The sequence below is a fragment of the Micromys minutus genome (genome assembly GCF_963924665.1).
Source record: "Micromys minutus genome assembly, chromosome: 31".
NCBI classification, from domain to species: Eukaryota; Metazoa; Chordata; class Mammalia; order Rodentia; family Muridae; genus Micromys; species Micromys minutus.
This window is the reverse complement of record NC_137966.1, coordinates 1,921,131-1,931,607: the sequence shown is the minus strand read 5'-3', so window position 1 is coordinate 1,931,607 and position 10,477 is coordinate 1,921,131. Positions and strand designations below refer to the sequence as shown.

The 10,477-nt window shown below is 45.1% G+C and overlaps 1 protein-coding gene across 1 annotated transcript; it reads left to right on the top strand.

The window, feature by feature from the left end:
* Positions 1-1,726: 1,726 nt before the first annotated feature.
* IL12B (interleukin 12B) lies at positions 1,727-10,190 on the top strand (the record flags this gene model as incomplete). Its single annotated transcript, XM_080942070.1, has 6 exons — positions 1,727-1,814; positions 5,622-5,888; positions 6,332-6,449; positions 7,736-7,953; positions 8,514-8,692; positions 10,062-10,190. The coding sequence occupies 6 exons, from the start codon at positions 1,727-1,729 to the stop codon at positions 10,188-10,190; spliced, it is 999 nt and encodes a 332-aa protein (XP_080798196.1).
* Between the last annotated feature and the right edge of the window lie 287 nt (positions 10,191-10,477).

The following is a 10,477-nucleotide window of genomic DNA, read 5'->3' as shown; positions in this document are numbered from 1 at the left end:
ACAGTAGGGCTCAGGGGAACAACACCACACAGCTACTGAGTAGTAGGGCCCAAACCCAAGCCCATGTCTGCTTGGCTCCAAGCCTAGGAATGTAGCAACCAGCACTCTTCTAGCTCGTACTTACTTTGGCTATGTGATAATTTGGGCCTAGACAAGGCCTGGCTCCTAGTCCTGTCTCTGTCATTGATAATATATGTAAGGAAAGAGAAATCATAATGAGGTCCTCACAGGTTGTCAGTAATTCTGTCCCCTAAAACACCATGATCTCTAACCACGGCCTGTTCATTTCTAAGGTGTTTGTCTATAACATTTAAGTCTTAATTCATATGGGTGAGACTTGTGGTCTCTCAAACCTTGTTCCTGCCAGATGGCGGCATCCTCCAAGATAGATGGAAATATTTCTGAAGGGAATTAGTTACACACTAATTATCTCAACCACATTTATGAGTCGGGCATAATCTTTACAGTTGAAAGGTTTCTATTGCCCCGGTGTTAATTTACAATAAAAGATGGTGGCTGATTTATCTATTTCATGGTGAGTCAATCAATATGTTATAGTCTTCTGCCAAAGAACACCTTGAATTTTAGGAGTTCTGGACCCTAAAACCTTGCTAACACATTTGCCCTTGAAATGTGTTCAGTGGACCAAAGCCTTGGCTTCTGGCACCTTCAGGACATGTTAAATCAGATACTGTGGGCTGAGACCCAACAGACTTAGCAAGCCCAGGTAATATATACACCCAAGCTTAAGAAATGCTGTGCTTTCTTACGAGGGATGGAATTATCTTAGAATTTGGAGTGATCTCTGCCTAGGTTTAAAAAAACCTAATCCACTACAGGTCCTTGTCGGAACTTGAACGTTTACCCTTTATCTCTTTTCCCCACACTTAAGCTGGTTCTTTAGCCTGGGGCATTCCAGCGGCTACTGCACAGCAGGTGGTGCGGATGTCCAGGGACACTGTTCCCAGTCAGTACTGGTAGCATGGCAGTAGTTTCCCATGCTGTTCAATGTGCTTTAGGTATTACATGACTGTTACAGTCGGAACTAGGTAAATGACCCAGGAAGCCATGTTCATCTCTAAGCTTATGTTTGTGAGCCTTAAAAAAAAAAAAAAAAAAAAAAAGATGCCAAGCCAGGTGTGGTGGCTCTCGACTTTAATTCCAGCACTTGGGAAGCAGAGGCAGGTGGATCTCTGTGAGTTTGAGGTCTGCTTTATCTACATAGTGAGTTCCAGGACAGCCAAGGCTGAGACTCTGTCTCAAAAAGAGAGGGAAGGGGGATGAGTGTGGGTATCAGTAAGACAGTTCAGTGGGTAACATTACTTGCTGTGCAAGTCTGGTGACCTAAACCCATAGTGAAAGGAAACAGTCAACTCCCAAAAGTTGTCCTCTGACCTCTACACATGCTAATGCACACATGCACACATACAATAATAATAAATCAATATATTTTTAAAAAACAAACGAGTATCCAGTGGTTGGGCCCTATGATTATTTCAGCTCCAGGTAGCCTCTAGTTCTTTATTTGGAGATGTTTTTACCCAAGGATAGGACAGAACTTCTATATTCCTAGTCCAACAATATGAAGAGAAGTGGGAAAATCAGTATTTAGAAGGCGGATAAAATATGGTTCGGGTTAATTCGATAACGATTGACATTCTCTCTCCCATTTTCCCAACTTTTCCTTCTCTGCTCCCTTTCTTCCTCCTGCCCCTCCTCCATACAGATGTGTCATCAGAAGCTAACCATCTCCTGGTTTGCCATGGTTTTGCTGGTGTCTCCACTCATGGCCATGTGGGAGCTGAAGAAAGATGGTAAGCAGTCTTTTTTCCCTCTTTTCTTCCAGATCTCCTGCATCTAGGCTTGAGCTCCAGGTAGCCTGCTGGGAAGGGCTATTGAGGCATGAAGTAGGCAGCCACACACGGGGTTTTCTCGGGAAAGTTCTCAGGGAAGATGGAAGGTTAGCCTCTCTTTTTCTTCCACATATCTCTGCCTTGTTTGGTTTTCAGGTTGGGTGACAGGAAAGGAGCTTCAGGTGGACTATGACGGCAAACAGGATAAGACCTTTGCCTTACATACCTGAACATGACCCATCTAAACAACTGAAATTCCCTAGTAGAGAATTTGAAAAGTAGCAAGACTGTTTTCTGCTCTCTCCCATCCCCCACATTTCTGCACCCTCTCAGTGGACTCTGTGATGGTTGTCCTCTGGCTGTTTCAGGATTGACATTCACGCTGACTTGGTTTCAGGTCATGGCTCTGCCAGGTGTTGATTCTAAACCTTTGAGGTCAGGTAGCCCCGTGACGTCAGTTTTCTTATTTTGGTGTTCAATACTTCATAGCCCACGTGGGCTACTGAATATGTTAATGAATCCAGAAGACAACCCACAGTAGAGTGAGCATACATTCTAGCAGATCTTATGTTTAAAACAAAGTCTCTGGACATTCCATCATCCCAATGGCAATAAAATTATTCATAGACAAATAATGAAGACATAGCAAGGGACAGTCACTGTCCTTGTATCACCTGATAGCAAATGCCCATCAACTCAGTCCTCAGATGTTCCTAACAGAATCCCAAAGGTTCCATGAAATACAAGGTAATCATGTCAGGAATTTCTGCTTTTATAGCTACACCATAGCAATAATTAATGTTTACTGAACACAGAACCTCACTCAATTTCACCACAGCCATATAAAAGTAGGAGCTGTCTGTGTTCCATTTTATAAATGGTGAAAACCGAGGCTCAAGAGATTAAGCAACTTTCCCACTAGGCCCAGACCAGAACTTGATCTCGGTTTAGTCTCACCCCAGAGCCTGTGTGCTTTCTTTACATGCTAGATTTTACAAATAAGGTGTGAAGCAACTGTTTCCTGTGGCCATAAAGAGGAAATGGGCATAAATTAAAAACGGAAAGATTTCTCAGCTACTGATTAGAAATAATCTTTTGAGAACCCAGAAAAAAAAAATATTGAGCCAGTCTTTTCATTCTGAAGATTCACGAGGGTTACAAAGATATTTAGCAGGTAGGGGTGCTTGCCGCCAAGTCTGATGACCTAGACTTCATCCCTGGGATCAACAGGACAGATGGAGAGGATCAGTTTCTCTAAATGTGCCGTGCGCATACAGAGAGAGAGAGAGAGAGAGAGAGAGAGAGAGAGAGAATTAAATGCAACTTTAAACAGAGTAATCTTAAGTCTGGCCACCCAAAGACTACTTCTTTGGCAGGAACTAGGGTCCCGGCAGAGTTAACCCCTTAGACACTTTTGATGTGGCAAACCACAGCCATTTCAGAAAGTCACCGTGAGAAGCACAGAGAGAGCTTACGCTGGAGTCACGATGGTGGCCTGAAGCCCAGCAAGTATCTAAGCTCTGATTCCAACATCCCTAAGAAGTTCTGTCCATGCCCAGGGGCCAAGGGCTTCTGGGGTTTCTGAGTTCAGGTTCTAACAGGAAAATAACCGGCAGGGCTATTTCTCTCACAGCCTAGAGGACAAAGAGAAATTGGAAGCCAAAGGGTCCTGTGGGTCGGTGTCCCCTCAGGCTAAAGACTTCCAAAGTTTGGCCTCATGTGATTTGTTCCTCTTATCTCTACTTCCCAGTCAGCAGCTACAAATCCCACTGATGCATGATGTAAGAATTTAGCATTTCGCAAGGCTTTAAGCTCTCCTGCTAATCACAAAGCCACAGCCATGCCATTCATGGGGCACTTAAGGAAACTGTCTTAAGCTTGCATGCCAATCAGATGTCACCTTTGAAAGAAAGCACTAATATTTTACTTTCATTTAAAAAAAAAAAAAAAAAAAAAAAAAAAGAATGACATCAGACTCAGGAACGTAGTTCGTGCCTGTGATCCCTGAACTTGGTAGGTCAAGACAAGAAGATAGCCCTGATTTTGTGACCAGCAAAGTAAAATTTTAAATAGCTTGAGGTTCCTTCCCACACCCAAGGGCATGGCTCTCTTAAGGCTCCACTCCATAACTGTGCCGTTCTGAACCCCAGATCTTCACCACTGTGCCAACCAGATTCAACCAGGCATCAGGTCACCGGAGCCAGCCCGACATTTCTGACTTCAGCAACCAAGAACAAACATTGCTGATGGGTTTTTGGGTGATGTTGATAAAGGAAGTCGGGAGACCTCCAGGCTTTAAGGGCCACTGCATTGAGCTAGTCTTTCGATTAATACTTGATATGTGGGTGACCTTTGAAGCTTTGTCATGGAGATATTCTGGAGGCTGGTTTAGAAACTAGTGTCAGAGCTGTCCATTGTGTGACACAGGAGACAAAAGATCTGAACTACAGCACTTGTCACGTCACACCTGATGGAACCTTGCTTAGCCCTTTGGCATCATGAAAGCAGTTCCTTCAAAAACTGAGCGCACTATCCACTGCTTCACAAGAGTGTAAAACGGCTTTTAGAAACAAGTAGTTGATGTAGAGGGGGCAAAAAAAAAAAAAAAAAACTAGACCTCCTCAAATAATTTTATGAGTTTTTAAGAGCATTTGCCTGGCTGTTTTGGTCTGTGGACGAGGAAGAGGAGGAGGACTAAGAGGAGGAAGAAAGGCTAGCACAGGGCTATGCTGTGCTAAGGTGTATGCTTTTTTACTATCTATCCTCACAGCTAAACCCATTAGCACAGACACTATTGTCCCTAGCATTTTGTGAGGACTCTGAGGCCACTGGTGGTTCAGGACCTTGCTCAACATCCCCTTTGCAATTAGAGAAGACAGGATTTCCTGATCTTTTTCTCCACGCCTAGACTTTTAGCCATTGTTTTACTCTGCTGTGCCCTGTGCTGTTAATTAGATTTCTCGCCCAGGCCCAGACAGACCACACCAAACACGGTTCCACGTGGAGAGGTTTAATAGAACGGAATGGGGCAGGGGTCAAGGCCGGGCGAAGAGAAGAGAAAAGAGAGAGAGAGGAGGAGGGGTTTCGGTCTTTTGTAGGGGTAGTGACGTCACTTGCTCCCAGGTGGAGATGGGATTCAGAACTGATGTCTTCTGGGAATGCTTTGGCTGTTTCCATGGCAATTGATGTGCTAGGTTCCTGTCACCTGTGGGTGGAGCCATTGCTGGGGGAAGGGGCTATCCTAATGCCAACACCCTGTGTACCCCCTGTGAACTTTAACTGGAAACTCTTTTTTACCTCGTTCCCAACACACACACTCACACACAAACACACACACACATTCACACACACACTCACAAACACACATATACACATATACTCACACACACACAAACACATACACACTCACACACACATACTCACACAACATATACACTCACACACTCACACACTCACTAACACACACACACATTCACATACTCACGTGTGTGTGTGTGTGTGTGTGTGTGTGTGTGTGTGTGTCTTCTGACAGAGGAGTCTTGTGCTGTTTGTATCTTTCTTGTTTCAGGGTCTTCTCTTGCTAATCAGAGATTAATTATTACAGGCCACCTGCCAGCTAATAACTCAGTGGGAGCTATGAAACTGCTTTTCTGTTCTGTCCCCATGCCCTGAGATTACCTCAGCAAGCATTTGCCAAATTCTTGTGAGCCACAATGTTCCGAGAACAGTGGACGTGTGGTCCGAGTCCTCACTGCTGGTGCTCTCCAGTTTATGTTGTAGAGGTGGACTGGTGCCCCGATTCCCCTGGAGAAATAGTGAACCTCACCTGTGACACACCTGAAGAAGACGACATCACCTGGACCTCAGACCAGAGTCCTGGAGTCATAGGCTCTGGAAAGACTCTGACCATCACTGTCAAAGAGTTTCTAGACGCCGGCCAGTACACCTGCCACAAAGGAGGAGAGACTCTGAGCCACTCACATCTTCTGCTCCACAAGAAGGAAAATGGAATCTGGTCCACTGACATTTTAAAAAGTAATTCCATGCCCTAGGATAGTGCCTTTTCTTCTACCTCTCCTTAAAAAATAATAATTACGAGTGTGTGTGTGCATGTGTGCATGTGTGCATGTGTGTGCATGTGTGTGCATGTATGTGTGCATGTGTGTGCATGTGTGTGCATGTGTGTGTGCATGTGTGTGTGCATGTGTGTATGTGTGTGCAGGTTTGTATGTGTGTGGAGGGGGCATTCAGAAATCTTTCTCATATCCTTTGAGACAGGAACTCTCAGTGACCAATCAGCTGATTTGGCTGGTCAGTGACACCCAGAGACGTTGTCTCAAAAAAAAAAAAAAAAAAAAAAAAAATCTTATTTAATGGCCAGTGCTCCGTTCACAATCAAAAATTAAACAAAAGCAAAAATAAATTTCTTTATTAAAAGAAAACTCCTAAATACTTAATTTTTTTCTTTTCAAATGCAGATTTCAAAAATAAGACTTTCCTGAAGTGTGAGGCACCAAATTACTCCGGACGGTTCACTTGCTCATGGCTGGTGCAAAGAAACACTGACTTGAAGTTCAACATCAAGAGAAGCAGTAGGTAAGGATGCTGTCCGGATTGCTCATTGTTTTGGTAGATCTACTTCGTAAGGAAAACATGTACAAACTGCCCGTGGATTCTCGGTGACTGGTAATGGAACAGCAAAGCCAAGTCTACCCTTTTTTTCAACTTCTCCCTGCTTACCGAAGGAAATATCAGGAAATATTGTAGAGCTTTAAGCCAGCCCTCTGAGAATAGTTGTCTGGGGAGTTGGAATTCACTCCTCCGAATTGCCTGGCCTCACTTCATTAAGGCTCACAGCACCATGGGGAGAAATTAAAAAGAGCCCACAGCTACAAATAACTTGCCAAAGCTCGACCTTGTGTCAAAAAACAGAGTCAAATGCTCCAGGGCCTTGCTGTTGGAGGTCCGGGAACAGATTCCAGAACCCTCTGAGGCCTTCTGAGATTTTCCTAGAGCCTTTTCAAGTTCTTTCTGCCCCAACAAGACCATTACTCTGAAGTTCAGTTTCTCTGCACTTGGACTTTCTCTGAGAAAAGAAAACAAAAACACAAAAACATTCCCCAGGGCTGCAGAGCTGGTGTGTCAGACAGCTCTGTAGCTGACTTCAGTCAGCAACTAGATCCCTGAGGCCACGCTGAGGTCAGGTAATGAGCACCCTAGCACTATTCAAATTAATAAATGGGCTGGGGGGGTACGTTTCCATCTTTAACATACATTTGCTATGGCTTAAACGTAGCTAAGGAAAACAGTGGTTTGGGTGACATCAGAGTCCTTGCTGCCTATATAAGATTTTTTGAACTGGTAAAGGTGGCCCCAAAAGAGACCTGAGTACATTGCTGGATGCTTACCTATACTAGATGCCAGATCTCTATGTGATTTAAAGAAAATTAGACAAGCACAATACATTCTCTTGCTACAGAAAGCTTACACATATTCCTAAAGAAACTGGTACATGGATAAGAGACCCTGGAATATGTTGTATAATTAGTCTCTGGGCCCTGTAGTCTCGGGAACTGTAGTCTCCGGAAACTGTAGTCTCGGGAACTGTAGTCTCTGGGCCCTGTAACCTTGGGCACTGTAGTCTCCAGGAACTGTAGTCTTGGGAACTGTAGTCTCTGGGCCCTGTAACCTTGGGCACTGTAGTCTCGGGCCCTGTAGTCCAGGAACTGTAGTCTCCAGGAACTGTAGTCTCGGGAACTGTAGTCTCTGGGCCCTGTAGTTTGGGAACTGTAGTCTCGGGAACTGTAGTCACCAGGCCCTGTAGTGTCTCTGGGCATAAGATCTCCGATCGATCACACAGAACTCTCTGTCTTTGCCACCAGTTCCCCAGACTCTCGGGCAGTGACATGTGGAGCAGCGTCTCTGTCTGCAGAGAAGGTCACACTGAACCAAAGGGACTATGAGAAGTACTCAGTGGCTTGCCAGGAGGATGTCACCTGCCCAACTGCCGAGGAGACCCTGCCCATTGGACTGGTGGTGGAGGCACAGCAGCAAAATAAATATGAGAACTACAGCACCAGCTTCTTCATCAGGGACATCAGTGAGTTTTGCATGGGAGCATGTGCTTGGGAAGCAAAGATGCTGTTTGCCTCGTGTTCGTGATGCCCTGGGGATGGGATTTGCCTGCATTCTCTTTTATTCCACACTTCCTGAAAAGTCTGATATAGATCCTACCATCTGTACCTTACAGATAAGGAATTTAAAGGGTTAAGTTGCCTTTCCCCAGATCTCAGATCTCACAGATAGCAGCCCAGACCCAGCTCTGCCCCAATGGTGGCACCTAATGGATTATGTGCAAAGTGGGGAACCAAGCACAGGGAGAGCCCCCTAATGGCAGAGCCCAGATATGAGACTTTATTATGCAGAACCATTCAACAAGCGGGGATTTCCAGCCTGTGCTGTGAAGAACGGGTTCTAAAATGCAGGATGTAGCCAACAGTGGTGACTTCCTCACATGGAAGGGATCATTCTCAGCAGATCCCTCACAGGGCTGCCATGATGCTCAGAGAATGACAGAGTTATCCTAGAGACTAGAAGACCAAGCTCAGAAGCCTAAACCCTAGCTCTAGGATAATAAAAGATGCTTGTCTGCTTCTGCAGTCAGACCAGACCCGCCCAAGAACCTGCAGGTGAAGCTTTTGAAGAACTCTCAGGTGGAGGTCAGCTGGGAGTACCCTGACTCCTGGAGTACTCCCCACTCCTACTTCTCCCTCAAGTTCTTTGTTTGGATCCAGCGCAAGAGAGAAAAGATGAAGGAGACAGAAGAAGGGTGCAACCAGGTAGGACGTTGGGAACAATGGGAAGATCGTCACAATCAGGTAGCTTGCTACAGGAACAGAACTGTGTTAAGGGCTCTCTGTGTGTACCACACCCAGCCCATACAAAGACCAGAAGGGAGTATTGCTGTCACCTCTTCATGGAGTAGGACAGAGAAGCTCAGAGAGGCTATGACTTGCCCAAGTTCACCCAGCTGAAGCAGTGGCAGACCCAGTGCCGGTTTGATGGAGGGAAAGATGGTTAACCTAACTACCTCAGTTCCTCCAGTACAGCTGAATGTCAGTCCTCAACTAAACTGTTCATGATATAGAGTCCTGGGATCCAGGAGCCTAAAATGATTGCTTCAGCTGAGTAAACAGAAATTAAATGCTAGGACATAAGTTCTGGGTCTCACCAAATATGGATAATCCCCACTTCTTTATATGCTGTGCAGTTCTTTCACCTTACAAGATGCCCATACTTACACAGCCTAGTCTGGTGGCTTTCTAGCCTTCTGGTCCTTGACACAGTGATCTCTTGCAAGGTTTTGGAAGACAGTTTTACAGAGCATTTAAGCCACAGATCAAAGGCTTTTTCCTACACAGCATTAAGAATGTGGTAGCAATTCAGCTCGGATGTTCAATCACTCCCTAAAAACAGGAGTAGAAGATGGGATTATTTTGAAACATTTTAACTGCTACCTATTGTCTTGCTAAGTTTCATCTCCGTGTATATGCATTTAATAATACCTATCTTAAATAGGTAATGTCTAGTGCTTTGAATTTGCTAGAAGTTTTCTAAGCAGTTTTACATAAATGTATTTAGCTGCTGCAATTCTTAAAGGCAGGTGTTATCATGGGACCTATTCATAAGAAAGGAGAGACACAGAGAGGCAAAGACATTTTTCTGAAGCACCACAGCTGTTTAGTAGCATTGTCTGGATTTCAAGTCACTTTTGTAAGCTGACAGGCATGGTATTTATTGATGTCCAGAGGACAGCTAAGGAAAGCTGGTCTCAGTCCCAACATCAGCCTCATATGGGAGTGGTTGCCCATAAGACCTTGGAGCGGGGCTGCTATTCAGAGAGACAAAAGGTGGGGCAAACCGTTTCTGTTGGAGCTTAATGAATAGAAAAGTGAGAATGTGGAAGCAGATTGGTCATGCTGAAGTATGAAGACCTGAATTCTGACTCATAGAAACTCTGTAAAACTGAATAGTAATGCCTGCAGTCTGGGCTCTGGGAAGAGGTGGGACACACACACACACACAAACGCACACATGAACGCACGCATCTCTGGTTACAGCTTCCACCAGCAGGTAGTACAAGGGGAACATCCATGCCAGCCTGCCTTATATTGCCTAAAGCCCTTAAACTTTTCCTCTCCTTTGCAGAAAGGTGCGTTGCTCGTAGAGAAGACCTCTACCGAAGTCCAATGCAAAGGTGCAAATATCTGTGTGCAAGCTCAGGATCGCTACTACAACTCATCCTGCAGCAAATGGGCATGTGTGCCCTGCAGGTAGGTGAGCAAGTTAGAAACCCAGCCACACCTTCACATTCAGTGGTCCTGGAGGACAAGAGGCGGCTTGTGAGGAAACTGGGGTGGGGTGGAGTATCCCTGGCATAGGGATTCCAGAGTCAGAAACACATTTGTTCATTAGCAGATGTTAATTCAACATCTATGTTAGGTCCAGGCACTGTCCTGGGCCAAGGATATTGCAATGAAGAAAACAGGCATCGGTCCTACCCTTGTAAGGGGAAAGGCAAGAAGGATGGAGTAGGGAGGAAATCAGGAGTCAGAGTATGAAGA